This window comes from Eulemur rufifrons, chromosome 6, assembly GCF_041146395.1.
Source record: "Eulemur rufifrons isolate Redbay chromosome 6, OSU_ERuf_1, whole genome shotgun sequence".
Lineage (NCBI taxonomy): Eukaryota > Metazoa > Chordata > Mammalia > Primates > Lemuridae > Eulemur > Eulemur rufifrons.
This window is the reverse complement of record NC_090988.1, coordinates 90,222,682-90,243,381: the sequence shown is the minus strand read 5'-3', so window position 1 is coordinate 90,243,381 and position 20,700 is coordinate 90,222,682. Positions and strand designations below refer to the sequence as shown.

The 20,700-nt window shown below is 40.8% G+C and overlaps 1 protein-coding gene across 2 annotated transcripts in view; it reads left to right on the top strand.

Moving 5' to 3' along the window:
* Positions 1 to 7,680: 7,680 nt before the first annotated feature.
* FNBP4 (formin binding protein 4) overlaps positions 7,681 to 20,700 on the top strand; it is a 33,761-nt gene continuing 20,741 nt past the window's right edge. The window contains exons 1-8 of one of the 2 annotated variants that reach the window (XM_069471395.1): positions 7,681 to 7,932; positions 8,941 to 9,033; positions 13,616 to 13,752; positions 14,558 to 14,744; positions 15,662 to 15,806; positions 15,910 to 16,030; positions 17,240 to 17,578; positions 19,131 to 19,341. In XM_069471395.1, coding sequence (XP_069327496.1) covers positions 7,701 to 7,932; positions 8,941 to 9,033; positions 13,616 to 13,752; positions 14,558 to 14,744; positions 15,662 to 15,806; positions 15,910 to 16,030; positions 17,240 to 17,578; positions 19,131 to 19,341 — 1,465 coding nt within the window. In that variant the 5' untranslated portion in view covers positions 7,681 to 7,700. Of the gene's footprint in view, positions 7,939 to 8,940; positions 9,034 to 13,615; positions 13,753 to 14,557; positions 14,745 to 15,661; positions 15,807 to 15,909; positions 16,031 to 17,239; positions 17,579 to 19,130; positions 19,342 to 20,700 lie in introns of both variants that reach the window. The other variant, XM_069471396.1, reaches the window with a different exon arrangement.

Sequence of the window (20,700 nt, the reverse complement as noted above, 5' to 3'; positions counted from 1 at the left end):
TGTACTCTAATGTTTTCATGAATAGTTAATGGATCATAACCCACAGTCTAAAAAATATCAAATGCTGTTTTAGCCATCTCTGGAGAGCAACAAGTATCAATAGACTGGCCCTTTTCCAGAAACTTATCCATTTGTGTTGCTGATCAAAGCATTGGTTTCCATGGCAGTTTACAAGGCACTGACCAGCTTTTCCTATCTTCAGTATTATGGTTCAAGGCCTAGATCCCATGCTGGAGCCAGTCCAGCTCTTCTGTTCATTATCCTCTTCCTTCTTCACTTTGAGTCCCAACCAGAGCAGAACTTGCCCCACTCCTTCCTTTCCACTTTTCTCACCACTTTTTGAGTCCGCATTTGTGTTTGCTGGACAATGTGATACTGTAATGGTGCATAATAGCATCATTATTCCTTGCTTTTCCCAACTGCAGCAATTTTCTGATCACAATGTTATTTAAAAGGTCTCCTCCTTTTTAGTATTTCGCTATCATAGTTCTTAAATGATTTAACAAAATGTAACTGATAAGCTACCTACCAGCCTGTGACAATAAAAGTGTCATTTCTGTTAATATTAGAATTCATGACACACTGAGTTTCATATGGACCATTTTTTTTTTAAACACTATCAGCTCATACAAATCCATATATTGACCATTCTTACCAAGTTTATCACTGTAATTTTTGTGACCTTCCAGGAAACCTAATTTGTTCTATCAAGCCATCTTGGCAGTGTTTGGTCACCTGTGGCAGCTCTCGTCACTGAACCATAACTACTTGAGATCCCTAAGTAGCTCTCACCAGCACGACTGGCTATCCTCTCCCTATTCTGATTCCCTCCGGGTGTCAATCTGGGCCATGCCATCACCTGCCGAAGTCCAGCATGTGTTGTGTCCTAACACTTTACTGAACATGGACTGTGCCTATCCCCAGGGATTTCACTAGTGGCCACCTCCCTTCTTAGTTCCCAGCCTGCTTTCCTATTGCAAATACCAACATTCCTCTCACTGATAGCAATATAAATGTAAATCAATTTACCTTTAATCAACAAATGGAAGGACAAGTCTATGAGTGAAGGCATTCTGGATAACAATTAATTTACCTCAACCTGATACTATAGTTTTTTCTACTAGAATGTAGTATATATTATTAAAAAGTTCTAAAGTTTCCTTTAATCTTCACATTTCTTTCTGATTATATCTGTACCTAAGCATAGATGTTCCTGTATAGTTTTTTCTCAAATTAGGTAGAGACTCTAATATTAGTAACATTTATCAATAATCCCTCGCCATAAGTATATCCCTTTCTGTGCACAGACCTCCATCATGAAAAAGCCAATTTAGGCTGGGCATGTGGCTCACACCTATAATCCCAGTACTTTGGGAGGCCAAGGTGGATTGCTTGAGGCCAGAAGTTCGAGAGCAGCCTGGATAACATAGTGAGACTTGGTCACTGCCAAAAATTTAAAAATTGGCTGAGCATGGTGGTGCATGTCTATGGTCCTAGCTACTCAAAAGGCTGAGGCATGAGGATCACTTGAGCCCAGGAGTTCAAGGCTGCAGTGAGCTATGATCACACCACTGCACTCTCGCCCAGCAACAGATAGAGACCCTAACTCAAAAAAAAAAAATAAAAATAAATTTATTGTCCAAATAACCTGTGCCTGTCATTGGACTAAAAATAGATATTTCTTCCAGTAAATGAGACTTCATTGTTTAAATGAATTTCCACAGGACACAGAAGGTCAAATAATGTGATATAACAAAGAATATATCTGGTGTTTGTCTTTGGTTCCTGGCACAGCTTCAAAAACCTTTGGAATTTCCTGAGTGATAGGAATTCGTTATACTAATGAGGGACTTTTGGTGAGTCCCCAGCTAGCTTCAGAATTGGGGCTGGTCACCAGGAAAACCAACCACAAGATTAGAGAGTTGGAACTTTGGGCTTGCCCAACCTCCTGGGAGGATAAGAGAGCTGGAGATTGAGTCCAATCACATGGCCAATGATTTAATCAATTGGGCCTATATAATAAAGCCCCAGTAAAAACTCTGTACACCAAGGAGGCTTGGTGGAGCTTCCTGGTTGGTGAGGCATTGATGTGCTGGGACGGTGACATGTCTGACTCCACAGGGAAGTGGCATAGAAGCTCTGTGCTCCCTCCCAGGCCTCACCCTACTCATTATCCTTTATAATAAAACTATAATTCTAAGTATAGCACTTCCCTAAGTTCTGTGAATGGTTCTAGTGAATTATGAAAACAGGAGGTCTTGGGAACCCCTAAATGTGTAGGCAGCAGAAGTGTGGGAAGCCTGGGGACCTCCCCTGCAGCTGGAGTCTGAATTATGGGCAGCTTTGTGGGGACTGAGCCCCATGAAGTCCAATGCTAACTTCAAGTACTTAGAGTCTGAATTGAATTGTATCAAACTGTCTCATCCACTTTGGGGTGAGACAGAATAAATGTTAAAATTTAGATAAATCAACATACATGACCATAAAACTTCATCCTACCCTACTGAAGTTGGGAATTCTGTGAATAGTCCACCTCTGCACGTGACCTCTTAAAATTCCCAAAGCCAGAGCCTTCAAATGGATTCAGGAAGGTCAGCTTTTGAAATTAAGATCAAATGCTGAGTAAAGGCATTGCCCACCAAATATGATTATGACTAAATATACTGGAAAATACATGTTCATTTAAATGATTGTTCTTCCCAGGTTTCACTAGTCAAATGTGAGCCCTGATAATTTGGTTTTATTGAAACATCATCATCATGACAACCAGAGAAACCTTCAGGAATTCCAGAAGTGCTTAGGATCCTGGAAATCAAAGATCAGGCCTGATTTTTCTTCCAGTCTCCTTAAAACTGACTGTTTCCTTACTAGGAGCCTAGACAGAACAAACTTTTCCAGTGAAGAGCCAGAGAGTAAATAGTTGAGACTCTGTTGTCTACATACGGTCTCTGTGACAAATTCTTTGCTTTTTAACAACCTTTTAAAAAATGTAAAAACTGTTCTTACCTCAGCCTAATTTAGCCATAATTTACCCACCCCGGTCCAGATTTCTAACACCTCCTCTGAAGCCAACAGCAAAACTTGTCTCTCTCTAAAGCCAGTGGGTCTCCACAGAGATTATGAACAATTACACACCGACAAATTGTATAACCTAGAGAAATGGATAAATCCCTAGAAACATATAATCTACCAAGAGTGAATCATGAAGAAACAGAAAATTTAAAAAGACAAGGAGATTGAAGCAGTAACCAAAAACCTCTCAACAAAGAAAAGACCAGGACCAGACAGCTTCATGGGTGAATTCCACCAAGCATTTAAAGAATTAACGCTGATCCTTCTCAAACTTTTCCAAAAAATTGAAGCGTTGGGACCACTTCCAAACTCATTTTACAAGGCCAGCGTTATGCTCATAGCAAAGCCAGATAAGAACACTACAAGTAAAGAAAATCGCAGGCCAATATTCCTGATAAACATAGATACAAAAATCCTCAACAAAAATACTAGCAAACCAAATTCAGGAGCAATGTCAAGAGGATCATATGTCATGATGAAGTGGAATTTATCCCTGGAATGCAAGGATGCAAATCATATGCAAATCAATATATGTGATACACCACATTAACAGAATGAAGGGTGAAAATCATATGATCATCTCAATAGATGCAGAGAAAACATTTGACAAAACTCAACATCCTTTCATAATAAAAACTCTCAACAAATTAGGTGTAGAAGGAATGTACTTCAACATAATAGGAAATGACAGTAGTATTGGCATATAATATATATTAGTATACCCTGAAAAGATATATGCACCCCTATGTTCACTGAAGCATTATTCATATTAGCCACAACAAACTGTTTGTTAATAGATATGAATAGATAAAGAAAATAGGACACACACACACACACACCCCCCCAAACACACACAGAGGAATATTTTCAGCCACTAATAAACAAGGAAATCCTGTCATTTGCAACAACACAGATGTACCTGGAGAGAACATTACATTTAGTGAAATAAGCCAGACATAGAAAGACAAAAGCTGCATGATCTCACTTATATGCGGTCCTATGGTCTGAATGTGTCCCCCCAAATTCACGTGTTAGAAACGTAATTCCCAGTGCAACAATACTGGAAAGTGTGGCCTTTTGGGAGGCGTTTAGGTCATGAGGGCCCTATCCTCATGAATGGATTAATGCCGCTATAAAAAGGGTTTGTGGGAGTGGGTTTGCTCTCTCTTGCCCTTCTGCCTTCTGTCATATGAGGGACACAGTAAGAAGGCCCATAGCAGATGCTGGTGCCTTGATCTTGAACTTACCAGGCTCCAGAACTGTCAGAGAATAAATTTCTGTTCTTTATAGATTACCCAGTCCCAGGTATTTTGTTATAGCAGCACAGAACAAACTAAGACATGTAAAATCTAAAAAAGTTGAACTCATAGAAGCAGAGAATAGAATGGTGGTCGCCAGGGAAGGGCTGGGAGGTAGGGGAAATGAGATGTTGGTTAAAGAGTACAAACGAGATCTTAAGTCTTCACACACACAAAATAATGGTAACTGTGAAGTGATGGATTTGTTAATTAACTTTGCCAAAAGACAAAATTACAACAAATGTAGTTTTAAAGATCTTAATTGGCTTTTATTTACCAATTGCATGAATCAGGTAATACTTCATCCCATAAAATAGAATGAGTTTCCACTGAGCTGAGCAGAAGAGGTTGGTTTTATAGACAGAAAAGGGCTGAGGACAGCAGAAACAGAAAGCAAAACAATGATTTGTTTCAAAGTTACTTTCCTTATAAAGGTTAGAGCAGAGGGGACTTCCTTATCATGCTGTTTAAAGCTGACTAATCCCCTGTTGGGGGATTTAGCTATTAACTCTCTCTTCTGATTTCTCAAGTCAGATAAACAACTTAGTTTTGGTTTGATGTTGTGGTACTTTGGCCTAAATGACTCCATTTTGGTTTGGTCTGTTAGGGCTTAACATAGGAGCTCAGTCCAAAACAAGTGCCTCCTATAAATTGTATTTAACAACTTGATGTGGTAATCATTTCACATTGCGTATCAAATCATCACATTGCCCACCTTAAATATATATAATTTTTGTCAATTATAGTTCATTAAATCTAGGAAAAAATAATAAAGCCAGTGGTTAGCAACCTTAGCTAAGTATTAGAATAACCTAAAGAGCTTTAAAAAAAAACAGCCAAAACAATTGTGGGTGGGATGGCACGTGCCTGTAGTCCCAGCTACTTGGGAGGCTGAAGCAGGAGGATGGCTTGAGCCAAGGAGTTTGAGGCCAGCCTGGACAACACAGTGAGAACCCCATATCTCAAAACAACAACAACAAATTGATATGTGTCCTGCACTCCCACCCTTAGTCCAATTGATTTAGATTCTTAAATTGCTGTAATGTGCTCCAGATGTTTTTATGAACAGCCAGGGTTGAGAATCCTTGTTATAAACACAACCACATCCAGAAATGTAAGTTTCCCCCAGAGAAAACAGCCCTTCACATTCCTATACATTTTGCTTTAGCTCATAATCTCAACTTGGTTCCAGCCAGTTTTATAATATTATCTGGCCTTTTGTAAACAAAAGACTAATTATTACTATTTTTTTCAGCAGCCTAATTAATTAGGCTGCTGAAAAAAATAGTAATAATTAGTATTACTGTTTATTTTGTTCCAGGTGCAATGCAAAAAGAGCCTAAAACTATGATCCACCAGCCTGGACAACATAGTGAGACCCTGAGATCCTGCCTCTACCAAAAAAAAAAAAAAAAAAGAAGAAGAAAGAAAGAAAGAGGAAAGAAAGGAAGAAAGGAAAGAAGAAAGGAAGGAAGAAAGAGAGAAAAAGAATGAAAGAAGAAAAAGAAAAATTAGCCAGGCGTGGTGGGGTGCACCTATAGTCCTAGCTGTTTGGGAGGCTGAGGCAGGAGAATTGCTTGAGCCAAAGAGTTCGAAGCTGCAGCAAGCTCTGATGACACCATCGCACTCCAGCCTGGGCAACAGAGCGATATAGTCTCAAAAAAAAAAAAAAAAAGAAAGAAAGAAAGAAAGAGAAAGAAGAAAGAAAAAAAAAACCAAACTATGATCTCATTTAAACTTCACAACAACCATATAGACACTGTTACTAACATATTCTACACTTGCAAAGACAAGTTTAGGCATGTTATAAAAACTTGTCCAAGCCTTCACATCTGGAAGGTTACTAGAGCCAAGTTCTGAACCTAGATGTTTGGCTTCAGAATTCCAATACACAACTAATGTATTTCACTGCCTCTCCTCCCAAGAAATAAATCAGAAAATTGCTGACAGTTTTAAACAGCAAATTCTTCCCTGCTTCGAGATCTTAAATTTTCAGAAATCTGGAGAATCTATAATCTCAGGACATCCTAAACCAGATATTCCTCCCATAGGTAAGAAAAAGAAATGAAGTCTTGCTATTTCAAGTTTGTATATATTTATTCAAAAGCATTTGCTGAGTATTTCCTCTGTTCCAGAAAATGCATTTCATATACACGGAACAAAACAGATAAGTAACTACTCTCCTGGCTTCTGCATTCAGCAACCAACCTGAGGGAGCATCTGTTAACTGAGAATAATGATATCTACCCTATAAGGTTGTGAGAATCAAGTGCAATTTTACACGTAAAGCACTTAGTACTAACATACAGTAAGCGCTCAATAAATGTTAGATTTTTTAGTAGGAACTCAACCTACGGATATAAAAATAAACACCATTAGTATTCATTTAAGCTCAATTTGGAGGGGCAGTAGGATGTGCTAGGGAGGGGCTGGGCTTCTCCGGGGCGCGTATGCACTGCACTGCGCCTGAGGAATTAAAAGAATTTCATCATGAGGTGCAGTAATTATTCCAGCCAGTGCAAAGGATTGAAGGTGAGAGAGGTGACGCTCCAAGTGGCTGGCTGCGGAGGCAGAGGAGACAATGGCGGGGAGGAGCACGGGGGCCAGAGAGGGGTGTTAAAAGATTAATTAAAGCAGGTTGAGGGTACCAGTGGGGCCAGATTAGTAAGGTTCCTGTATCCCATTCCAACAATTTAGGCTTTTTCCTTGTAAGCAGTAGAATCTCTAGTGATTTTTCCCAGCCAATAAGCAAAATATGAGACATTATCTTTGTGCTCTAAGAAATTACAAAAGCGTAAAAGACTCACTATCCTATGTAATGTTCAATGTTATACCCAAAGTAACCCACAATAATCAGGGCGAAACTTGGGGAAGGGCCCGGAAAACAGCATAGCTTCCTATAGGACAAACAACATCCAACACTTCGCCGAAAATAGCCACAAGATGGAGGACAAGACGATAAAGAAAAGATTGCAAAAGACGCATGGGTGGAACCCTATGTAAGTGGGGAAAGCATTCTAAACTCAGGCCCTTCCGCTCTATTGGCTTGACTCGCACCCTTTTTCCTATTCCATTGGCTACCGGCGCCTTCTCTGGGTCAAACTATCCAATCGCCTGGCGCCGTGGGTAAAGTCGCCCTTCCTCCCAGAGGAAGAGGAGCCAGAAGCGCCAGAAGGCCCAAGGCGCATGCGCAGGCGCGTTCCCCGCCGGTTAAAAGCGGACTCCGGCGGGAGGCGGTGCCGTGGTACATGAATATTGATTACGCATCGCCACGCCGAGTGCCCGCCCCTCTCGGCTGCCCGACGTTCGCTGCTCGCGCTCGGGCTCGCGATGGGGAAGAAGTCCCGGGCGGTACCCGGCCGCAGGCCCATCCTGCAGCTCTCTCCTCCTGGTCCCCGGAGTAGCACGCCGGGCCGGGACCTGGAGCCGGAACCCGACACCGAGCCGGACTCGACAGCAGCGGCCCCCAGCCAGCCAGCCCCGGCGGCGGCGGCGGCGGCGACGACCACGACCACGACTGCGGTGACTGCCACCGCGGCCCCGGACGACTCGCCTTCGGAAGGTAAGTGTGCGCGATGGGCCCCGCCTAGTTGGGTCATCCGAAACTCGAGCTCGGGGCTTGCGGCCTAGGCCTCTCCGGGCGCTCGACCTCACCCTGCGACGAAGAGAAACTCGGGCGGGGAAGGTCCGCTTTCGCGGCCTGCGTGTTCGCGGCCTGTGGGGAGGGCGGCGTGGGCCCCGGGCGACGGAAGGGGCCGGCCGTGCTGTGCGCACTCGACCGGGCCCACCCCGAGGCGCCATCTCTGGTGTGGGGGTTGCCCCGGGAACGTTTGAAATGCGACCGAGGGCCGGGTACCCTAAGTCTCCAAAACGCCCCAGGTAGGTTTGGGATCAACGCATAGGGTAGATGTGAGTGTAGGAGTTCACGCGTGCGAGGCTTGTGACAGTGGAACCAGGCCTTTTCTATACGTAATCAGCTTCCCTTCGTTTTTGTTGAAACTGAAAATAGAGACTGTTTGGAAGTGAACAAGCTCCTTTTTACTATGCCAGTCATAGTGTAAGTATCTCCAAACTAACCAGGTATCCCCCAAATTCTTGGAGAAGTGGAGCTTGTGGGTTCCCAAGTACTTGTAGGGTTCTCGCTAGAACGGCGCTTGGATTAAGAGTAACTGTAGCACGCTGCTACGCGGCCAGGCGCTGGAGAAGCCGCCACCATTTCAGGGATTAAGAAATCATGTTGCATAGCTAATGGCAAAATACGCCATAGCGGTGCTTGTCGTAGAGGTCTTGTCACAGCCCGGAAAAGATTTATTGTGTGCTAATTTTGAAGTATTGCAGATGTAATTTTTATATAAAATGTCAGATTCTTCCCTTGACGTTAAAGTGGAAGATTCTAGCTCTGCTTGTTTATCATCTCCTAATTATTAGGGTCAGTGAGACTCCTTGTTTTTAAATTGATGAAATATAGATCTGAAAGGTCAAATGAAAGATTTACTTGTCAACTCTAGTGTTCTCTCTGGTCCAGAGTCTGACTGCAGTTTTCTTTTTTTTTTTTTTTTTTTTAATCCAGATGAACAGGAAGTGGTGGTGGAGGCCCCAAGAGTTGTTCAGAACCCTCCAAAACCAGTCATGACCACCAGACCTACGGCTGTTAAAGCAACAGGTATGCTTTTTTTTTTTTTTTTAACATCTTTTCTAGAATATTTTCATTAAGTTCAAGTTGGTTTTGTACATAGAATGCTCTGTCGAATGCTTTGGTGTTGCTAATTTATATTTCTTCAATAAAGTGGAATTTAAAATCTTTCTGTTCCTGAGGGCTGGTTGTTGATGCATACACTTTAACCAATGCAAAATTCGTTGCTTTCTCTGTAGCTAAAATATTTTGTACTACTTTTTCTTCTAATGCAATTTTGTTTCTAGTTTTATGCCCCCCCCCCATTTTCTTTAGGGACACCAACCATGGCTTTTCATTCTGTTCCTTTATTTTTTCCTTCTTCTTTTTTTTTTTTTTTTTTTTTTTAGAGATGGGGTTTCCCTCTGTTGCCCAGGTTGGGGTGCAGTGTTGCAATTACAGCGTACTGCAGCTTCCAACTCCTGGGCTCAAGTGATCCTACCACCTCAGCTTCCTGAGTAGGTAGGACTACAGGCACATGTCACCATGCCTGGCTAATTATTTAATTCTTTGTAGAGATGGGTCACTGTGTTTCCAGGCTGGTCTCTAACTCCTAGCCTAAAGTGATTCTTCCTATCATCTTGCATTGTTAAAAGGGGAAAAGATAGAGGAAAAAGAAAAAAAGTGATTCTTCCATCAGCCACTCGTGTTGCTGGGATTACAGGCATGAGCTACCACACCCTGCACATTCTGTTTGTTTTCTAATACTACCTTAATTGGTACCTGACAAATGTTATGTTGACCTGAAAATTGTTCTTATTTAATATTTTTAAGCACAAAAGAATACTGTATTGATAAATGTGGTTCTGCAGACAAACCTGGATTCATGTCATCACTCTAGCATTCACTCTAATCCTCTAGGACAACTATTATATGGGCTGAATTTCAATTATCTTACAGCCTTATTTATTTTGAGGGTTAAATTAAATAATGTATATAAAGCTCTGACATAGTATCAAGGATGTTGATTTACTCTTTATGTATCTTGAAAGATTAAAATAAGCTTTGATGTTAAACTCTACAATTTGTAGTAATTTTTTTTCTTTTCAGTTTGGATTACTTTTGTACTAGTTGATACCTAAAATGATAGATGCTTAGTTCTCTCTCCACACCATTTGCCACTTAAAAAAAATACCAGTGTGGGTTATAAAAGCTAAGATTTGATTGCGAGAGAAATTTCAGAACTAGGAATACCATTTTGTATTTCAAATTACATATGCCATTTGAGTCTTCAAAGACTCGTGTATGATGTGTAGAGGACTTAAGCATTCCTAGGAGAAATTTCTTTGATTACTGTTATGGTTTGAATGTCCCCTCATGACCTAAACACCTTCCGTTAGACCCCACCTGCTGACACCTGATTAAGTTTCCAAAACACACTTTTTAGGGGACACATTCAAATAGCAGGTAAATACCTAAGAAGTAATTTACTGCTGGATGTAGTTTGTTGATTTGCAAATTGTATGGTACTATCCCTCAAAGGTAAACACTGAGGTTTGAGGGGTCAGCACCCAGATTGTTAAGGACTGTGGGTTTGAAGTATGGCCTTGCTTACTTCTCAGGAAGTTGGTTAAAAACAACAACAACAACAACAAAAAAAAACGAATAGCCCTGCTTCCTCAGGCTTAAAATAACAATAAATCTTCATAGTAATCTAGGATGTGAGTAAGGCTTTTGTTTCATTTGTTTGTTTGTTTAGAGAGTCTTGCCATGTTTCTCAGGCTGGTCTTGAACTCCTGGGCTCAAACGATCTTCCTGCCTTAGCCTCCCTAGTAGCTGGGACTACCAGTGTAAGCTACCACTCTGACCAGCTGTTGTTTTATTTTTCTAAGATTAAGCAATTTTACATAATAATATTGTGAACATTTATTTTTAGTGTTATTCTGAATTCATGCCTGTTCCTTATCAGTATATGCACTACATTTTCAGAGGTTTATTTGGAATATATATGCATTTTATGGCTTCCTTCTATACCTTTAGCATTACTTTCAATCCCTTGTATTATTTCATGTAATCCTATAATGGTCTGATAAATCACAGTGGTATTACATCAGGTACTGTGCTATCATTTGTTTTGCCAGCTGCATATTTGAGAACATTTGAGTTGTTTACAGATTTCAGTTATTTAAAGTAAGCTGTTAGAAGCTTTGTGAAAATTTTTTCTTAGTTATTTCCTGGGATTGTAGTTTCAAAGATAATCATCTAGCTAAAAGAAACTTCAGTTTGGTAGCTCTTGGTACCTGTTGTGAGGTTGCACTTAAGGAATATTGAATCAGTTTATAATGTTTCTAACAATATTCATTGTGTCACTTTCCTAAAACTACCGGGTTTAATATTCATTTACTTTGCTAATTTAATAGTCATTATGTTCTTAGGAGCTTGGAAGAAATTCGGTATGTGTACTGTGTGATTAGTTCTAAAGTAAAGGAAATGGAAATAGACAGAGCCTTGATTAAACCTATTACTTATGAGCCTGGGAAATTTTGTAATAAATTCCATGCAGCTCACCTGGTTGGAACCTTTTACCGAAGAATATAGAATTAAGGTCAATAGGCTGGGCGTGCTGGCTCATACTTGTGATCCTAGCATTCTGGGTGGCTGAGGCCAAAGGACTGCTTGAGCTCAGGAGTTCAAGACCAGCCTGAGCAAGAGCAAGACCCTGCCTCTACTAAAAGTAGAAAAATTAGCCAGGCAGTGGCACGCCCCTGTGGTCCCAGCTACTTGGGAGGCTGAGGCAGGAAGATCGCATGAGCCCAGAAGTTTGAGGTTTGCAGTTAGCTACAGTGACACCACTGCACTCTACCTAGGAAGACCATGGGCACAGAGCAAGGCTGTCGTAAAAACATTTTTTTTTTTTTTTTTGGAAATTGATATTTAGTGTAAGAACTTACCTATATATCGGAAAAAAAAAGAGAAAAGAATTATGTTTAAAGCATCAAATGTGAACTTTTTCTTTTTTTAATTTAAATTTTTGTTTAAAAAAAATTTCTTTTGCCTTGCCCTTCCAATTAGCTAGGACTACAGGCACATGTCACCACATCCAGTGAATGCAAACACTTGTATAATTAATGGAACAACTTAATGTATACTTTTAGGTGAATCCGTGAGTTCATGTATGGAATGTATGATACAGAAAAGTAGATTCTACTCCTTGATAAGTGTTCATTTACAAAATTTTTATTGAGAATATAGAATGTGCCAGGCACTGAAATTTAGTCTAATAGTTGAGAAGTACTTCATGTACTTACTTATAGTAAAATCATATAGAGGGGTGTATATGCTCACTTATTGTAACATTAGAGAAGCCACAGGTGATCCAAAAGGAAATGGCATAGCAGCATTACAGAGGCCGTACCTGCTACCACTTGAGTTTGAGGAAGACATTTATAATTTTTCTAGCCATTTTGAGTACCATTTTAATTCATGTCACTTACCGTTTGAGGAATAATTATTTAAGAGCTTTGTTTTTAACTTTGAAAATGTGTTTCAACTAGCATACCATAATTGGCTTAGTGTTTTTGGTTTTTTTGGTACAGAGTCTTGCTCTGTTGCCCAGGCTAGAGTGCTGTGGCATTAGCCTGGCTCACAACAACCTCAAACTCCTGGGCTCACGAGATCCTCCTGCTTCAGCCTCCCGAGTAGCTGGGACTACAGGCATGCGCCACTATGCCCGGCTAAATTTTTCTATTTTTAGTTGCCCGGCTAATTTCATTTTTTTAATAGAGATGGGGGGTGGGGGGGATCTCACTCTTGCTGAGGCTGGTCTTGAACCCCTGACCTCAAGTAATCCTTCTGCCTCGGCCTCTCAGAGTGCTAGGATTGCAGGCGTGAGCTACCATGCCTAACCTGACTTAGTGTTTTAAGGTGAACACTTTAATCACCAAATTCTAAAATCATCATATACTATGTGCTGTCTTGAAAAGTTGAGTAATTGAGCATGTATTTTAGGGAGGATGTCAAGTAGCTGTGCACATTCATTTTATTTTTTATTTTAGTTTGTTTGTTTATTTGTTTTTCTCTTTTAGACAGAGTCTCGCTCTGTTGCCTGGGCTAGAGTGCCATGGCGTCAGCCCTAGCTCATAGCAACCTCAAACTCCTGGGCTCAAGTAATCCTGCCTCAGCCTCCCGAGTAGCTGGGACTACAGGCATGTACCACCATGCCTGGCTAATTTTTTCTATATATTTTTAGCTGTCCAGATCATTTCTTTCTATTTTTTTAGTAGAGACGGGATCTTGCTCTTGCTCAGGCTGGTCTCGAACTCCTGACCTCGAGCGATCCTCCCGCCTTGACCTCCTAGAGTGCTAGGATTACAGGCGTGAGCCACAATGCCAGGCCTAGTTTTTAATTTTCCTCCCCCTCCCCCCAGGGATAGGGGCTGTGTTGCCTAGGCTGGTTACTCCTGGGCTCAAGCCATCCGCCCACCTCAGCTAGGGTTACAGATGTGAGATGTCATGCCTGGCCAGATTGCTCTTATTAATTTTAAGTACATAATGTAATTTATATCTCTGTGGTAGTTCAGTGATTATTAATTTTGATGTTATATTCTAATCTTTTTTGTTTGTTTGTTTCCAGGCGGTCTGTGCTTACTTGGTGCTTATGCTGACAGTGATGATGATGAGAGTGATGTTTCTGAAAAACCAGCACAATCCAAAGAGGCAAATGGAAACCAGTCAACTGATATTGATAGTACATTGGCCAACTTCCTAGCGGTCAGTGATGCCTTTGTTTGGGTTTTTTATTTACTGAAGCCTACTTGGGACCTGGATCTCCAGTGGGTCAGCATACTTGTTGGTCTCAGTATCTCTCCCTCTACCTCCTTTCCTCCATCTCTTCCCTCTTTTTGTAAAACTTGCAAGAAGGAGAAGAAAGAAGAATTGGAGGGGGTTGGGGAACTTGTATAATTGGAAGATACGGGTTTTTTTGTTTGTTTGTTTTATTTTTAATTTATTAGTTTTTTTTTTTTTTTTTTTTTTTTTAAAGAGAGACAGGGTCTCTCTGTGCTCAGGCTGGTGTCGAACCCCTGAGCTGCAGCTATCCTCCCGCCTCGGCCTCCCAGGTAGCTAGGACTACAGGCATGAGCCACTGTGCCCGGCCTGTTTTTTTTTTTTTTTTTTAAAGACAGAGTCTTGCTCTGTTTCTTGGACTAGAGCGCCATGGCATCTGCCTAACTCATGACAACCTCAAACTCCTGGACTCAAGCAAACCTCCTGCCTCAGCCTCCCGAGTAGTTGGAACTATAGGCATGTGCCACCATGCCCGGCTAAATTTTCAGTTTTTTTAGTGGAGACAGGGTCTTGCTCTTGCTTGGGCTGGTCTTGAACTCCTGAGCTCAAGAGATCATCCCACCTTGGCCTACCAGAGTGCTAGGATTACAGGTATGAGCCACAGTGCCTGGCTGAAGGGTTTTGATTTGAGAAGTTGAGAATAAGCATTTAGAATTTTAAGTGATTGCCATTTCCTCAAATTTCTGGTTTTGATGCAATTAACGCATTTGTTACTCTTTTCATTCTGAAGGAGATAGATGCCATAACAGCTCCTCAGCCTTCAGCTCCTGTAGGGGCTTCTGCTCCACCTCCAACTCCACCTCGACCAGAGCCAAAGGAAGCAGCAGCATCTGCCCTTTCTTCCACTACTTCAAATGGAACAGACTCAACCCAGACATCAGGGTGGCAGTATGATACCCAGTGTTCACTAGCAGGAGGTAAACTTGATCCTTTGATTTTTAAAGAAATCTAAAGTGTAATCCTTAAAGATATTCTAGGCATTGACATTCATAAATGAAAGCCGAGATGCTTTAGGTCCGGACTTTAGGATTCTGCCCTTTCAAATGTAGTATTTGGAAGATGGTGTGTAGGATAGTGGTCTCTAAAAACTTGTAGGATATAATTTTTATCTTTTGAAAAATAACTGGTCACCCTTTTAACTAGTAGCAGACAATGCCAGGTGAATGATAAAAGCCATTATTTTTAAAAGTATTTTGGAGTTTAAAATACATTTTTGGACTAGCAAACTTTTTTTTTTTTTTTTTTTTAAATCATGTGTGCAAAGGTGGCTCTGAAAGTTTATCGAGAAAATAATTCTTAATGTTAGACCAGTGGTTCTCAACCAGGGGTGAGGGGTTGCACCCACGAGATATTTGACAATGTCTGTAGATATTTTTGTTTGTCACAATGCAGGAGGCAGGGCACCGATCAGCCCAAAATGTTTTGAGTAACCCTGTGTTAGACTTTTGTGGCTTTAGAGGTGAGTTGGGATGGAAGCCAGAACTTTGGAGGAATTTGTGCTTCTTACAATTTGTTTTGGCTGAGTGCAATGGCTCATGACTGTAATCCCAGCACTTTGGGAGGCCAAGGTGGGAGGATTGCTTGAGGCTAGGAGTTAAAGACCAGCCTGGGCAATATAGAGAGACCTTGTCTCTACAAAAATAAAAATAAGAAAATCAGTTGGGCACTGTGTCGTATGTCTGTAGTTCCAACTACTGAGGAAGCTGAGGCAAGAGGATCACTTGAGCCCAGGAGTTTGAGGTTGCAGTGAGTTCTGATGACACCACTGCACTCTAGCCCATGAGACAGAGTGAGGCCCTGTATCCAAAAAAATAATTGTTTTATTTTCTTATAGTCGGAATTGAGATGGGAGATTGGCAGGAAGTCTGGGATGAGAACACAGGCTGTTATTATTATTGGAACACACAAACAAATGAAGTGACTTGGGAGTTACCCCAGTATCTTGCCACCCAGGTACAGGGATTGCATTACCAGACCAGGTAAGAATGAACTTGAAAAAGAGATTACCTAGAAGGAAATCATAGTCTTGTCTTTTGCTCATTTGTCTTGTATTTCTTTCACTAAGTATATATATTTTTTTAGTTCTGTAACAGGTGCTGAAACTAGTTTTGTGGCAAATACAGACTTATATAATAAGGAGAAAACTATTTCTGTTTCCAGTAGTAAAAGTGGACCAGTCATAGCCAAGCGAGAAGTTAAAAAGGTCAGTGTTGCGGTTTACGTCATTTGCTTATTTTTAAATCTAATAAACTTGAATGTTACTCTGAGCACAGGTATAGAAGCTTTATAACACAGATGCAAAACATGATAAATTCTGTTTCTTTGTTTTAATCTATTTTTCTGCATAGGCAGCATTTATCGCAGTTATCCAGTTCAGTGGTTTTTCAGAGCATTGGGGTGCCATAGAGGTTTCTTTGGGTCATTGTGAAGGACTTGGGAGTAGCCAACCAGGCAGGGCTGCAGGTCCCCATCTCCACTTCAGACAGAATCATTCTATTATTTTGGGATTCCACGTAAGATTTTTTTCAAAGAAAAAGAACAACTACCTTAAAATTAAAAACTGCTGCAGGGTAAGCATCCCTTATCTGAAATGCTTGGGACCAGAAGTATTTCAGCTTTCAGATTTTTTGGGATTCTGAAATATTTGCATTATACTTACTTGGTAAATATTGCCTGTCTGACAGTCTGAAATCTGAAATGTTCCACTGAGCATTTCCTTTGAGCATCGTGATAGTGCTCAAAAGAGCATCTTGGATCTTAATAGTAGGGATCCTAAGTCTGTACTAGTGAAATACGAATATTTCTATGGCTACGTTAGTAAGAAAAGCAAGTTGTATTCTTTGGAGAGTGTGTATTGAATTACAGTTTATCTTCAGTTTTAAAATGATGACTTTTTCGGTATCAAAAAGTACTTTTAAAATAATTAAATCACAGCTCTAGAAGGGAGGTAGGACAAGTATTATCCCAATGGGGAAAATATTTTAAATATAGTCCCATATTTCATTTTAGGAGTATTTCATTTTCCTCTAAATCACCTTCACAGCATACCGGTGAGATTTTCTCATCGTACAGCAGAAGGTGAAGATTTATCTAGTCATGTGTTGAGCTAATAAATTCCTGATCTTACTTAAATCTGCCTCTGATTATTATTAGACTGTCTTGACATCCTAAGAATAACGGGGAGGATATATTTAAGACTCACCCAGAGCTAGACTCTAGTTCGATCACTGCCTTTCCAAAGTAACAGTGTTCTATTATATACATGTAATGGTGCAAATACATACCAATCTTTTGGGAGGTGGTTTTAAAAAATACCCAGTTACTGAAAATAGTTACTATGAACACTTGAATGCGGATGCAGGTAAGATTTCTTGAAGAATTAAGTGAGACTAAATTATTTTATTCTTTGCAGGAAGTAAATGAAGGAATTCAGGCTCTCTCAAATAATGAGGAGGAGAAGAAAGGGGTGGCAGCATCACTACTTGCCCCTTTGTTGCCTGAGGGAATAAAAGAGGAAGAAGAGAGATGGAGAAGAAAAGTAATTTGTAAAGAAGAGCCAGTTTCAGAAGTGAAAGAAACAAGTACAACAGTAGAAGAAGCAGCAACCATAGCAAAGCCACAAGAAGTTATGTTGGACAATATAGAAGACCCTTCTCAGGAGGATCTTTGCAGTGTCGTCCAATCTGGAGAAAGCGAGGAGGAAGAGGAACAAGATACCCTTGAGCTGGAACTAGTTTTGGAAAGGAAAAAAGTAAGATTTTGAAGGTTTAGTTGACGTATATTTTCCCCCTCAGTACTATTGTACACAGGGATCATTGTGCTTGACTTACACCCATTACTGAGATTTTGTTATTCTTTCATTTAGATGTCTTTAAGCTTATGCAGTAAAAACTTGGTATTTTTGTCCCTGATAATGCTTTTGGTAGGTGACAACTGATAAAGACTTGACATTATTCTGATTTAAGGATAGATACAGGCCAGGCACAGTGGCTCTCGCCTGTAATCCTAGCATTCTGGGGGGGGTAAGGCAGGAGGGTTGCTTGAGCTTAGGAATTGGAGACCAGCCTGAGCCAAGAGTGTGACACCATCTCTACTAAAAATAGAAAAAAATTAGCCGGGCATGGTGGCACCCACCTGTACTCCCAGCTACTCAGTTTGAGGTTGCTGTGAGCTAGGCTGATGCCACGGCGTTCTAGCCTGGACAACAGAGCAAGACTCTGTCTCCAAAACAAACAAACAAACAAACAAACAAAGGATAGGTACAGTGAACGTTAAAACTTTGATTTAACTTCTTCTTCTTTTTTTTTTTTTTTTTTTGAGACAGAGTCTCGCTCTGTTGCCCAGGCTAGAGTGAGTGCCGTGGCGTCAGCCTAGCTCACAGCAACCTCAAACTCCTGAGCTCAAGCGATCCTCCTGTCTCAGCCTCCCGAGTAGCTGGGACTACAGGCATGCGCCACTATGCCCGGCTAATTTTTTCTATATATATTTTTAGCTGTCCATATAATTTCTTTCTATTTTTAGTAGAGATGGGGTCTCGCTCTTGCTCAGGATGGTCTCGAACTCCTGAGCTCAAACGATCCGCCCACCTCGGCCTCCCAGAGTGCTAGGATTACAGGCGTGAGCCACGTGCCCGGCCTGATTTAACTTCTTAACAAATGAACATTGTAATAATTCAGTTTTTAATCCTATAATTAAAGTGCAAGTTGACTTCCAGACATGAACCATGGCATTGTTTGGATGGTTAAATGGGCATTGTATGATAAGGAGAATTAAAAGGAACCTATAATTTCATGTGCCATCCCTTTACAAAAAAGATGGTCCACAGGAAACTTTCCTCATTGGGATGTTGGTTTTTATCTATTTTCTGCCTTTTTTCCCCCCCTTAGAACAGTTTAATCTGTTGCCTTAAAAGGTCCTTGTATGAAGCAAAATCTTCACAGGTGTTATAACAGTAATATCTTCTTGAAGCTTTCCCCCATTTGAATAATTTGAAGCTATAGGGGACTAGTTAAATTAAGCTTTTTCTGTTGGGTAAGCATAATGGAAAATTTATATATTTGTGGATCTCTAGGACCTATCCCCTTCAATATTTGTTAGTATAATTATGAATAAGCATATATTGAGTAGCAATAGAATGTGAAGCATAATGCTCAATTCTGATGGCAGAAATATATTAAGAACTGCTTCCTGTTATCAAAGATTTTAAATTCTAAGAACATAGTCATGGCTGTTATTTTTGCCAGTCACAAATGCTTAAATAAGCAGTTAATGACACTCTAACTTTATTGTCATGTTCGTTGTAGGCAGAGTTGCGAGCCTTGGAGGAAGGAGATGGTAGTGTGTCAGGGTCTAGTCCACGTTCTGATAACAGCCAGCCAGCATCTCAAGATGGAATGCGTAGACTTATGTCTAAAAGAGGAAAATGGAAGATGTTTGTTCGAGCTACCAGTCCAGAATCTACCAGCCGAAGTTCTAGCAAAACTGGACGAGATACTCCAGAAAATGGAGAAACCGGTAAGTTGTGCTTCATGCTAAACTTTGGAGTTGAAAGATACAGAGGGGAAGGAAATCTTCTTTCCCTTTTTTAGATTTTCTCTTCAGCAAAAAGAGGGATATCATGCTTTTCTCCTTTCGGGGAAGTGCTAGGAAGGAAGCTTCCTTCTACTCCTCTACGTTTTTCTCTTCCATCTCTAGTAGAGAAATAAAGTCTGAGAGGTTGACATCCATTGGATGATATATTCATTACTGAGTGGGGATTACTTCTCCCTGAAAAGCAGAAAACAAGATTGATACTGGCCTCCTTTTTTAATTGTGTGCCGCAGAAACTGCCTTGATCGTTCTAAAGCCCACGGGCTCTCCTTTGCTCACTGTTTCCAGGTGGTAAGCAAGGCAGGCAAGGACTATTTCTGGGGAGCCCAGCCTCATTTCTGCTCTCCTTTTATAAAAGTTGCTGAACCTCCGTGTGGGTGGGAAGACAGTTTGATCCTGTCATGAGGACCCAACTTATCTTCATTCAGGGTAAGGTAGAAGAGGCCTGTTCCGTTTTTCAGTCTTATCAGAGAGCCTTGGATAAAGCTAATATTTTAATCTCCATTTGGCCCTAATTCTGTGGTTGAAAGTTAGCAATAAGATTTGAACACCAAATCTTAGTTGAGTATACCTAGCAGAAAATACTTGTATAGGGGCATGGTTAAAAAACAAATAGCTGGGCACAGTGGCATGGGAGGCTGAGGCAAGAGGATTCCTTGAGCCAGGTAGCCTGGGCAACATAGTGAGTCCCTGCCTCTAAAACCAACGAACAGACACAGGTAGTAACCAAAAGCAAACATCCTTGTTTGAATTTTTTCTTCTCAATCAGCAATATAGAAAGAATACGAAGGAAAATTCTATGTCTCCCTTCATCTTTTCCTTATTCTCATTCCCTACTCCTGCAGTCCATTTTCTCTATCCTTTATATACGTCTATCTTGCCAAACCATTTCCTGTCTTTACAAGAAACTCTTCCCCCTCTCAGTGGACATTTAAATTGTGTCTGTTTCACTCTTTAAAAAATAATGTTGGCTGGGTGTGGTGGTCCATGACTGTAATCCCACACTTTGGGAGGAAGGCCAAGGTGGAAGGATCACTTGAGACCAGCAGTGAAAGACCAGCTTGGGAAACAAAGCAAGACCCTGTCTCTACAAAATGTAAATAAAAAATTAACCAGGCACAGTAGTGCACAGCTATAGTCCCAGGTATTCAGGAGGCTAAGGCAGGAGGATCCTTGAGCCCAGTTGTTCAAGGCTTTAGGAGCTATGATGACACCATTACACTCCAGCCTGGGCGAGCGATAGAGTTAGACCCCATCTCTAAAGAAAAAGAAAAATGCTGCAGT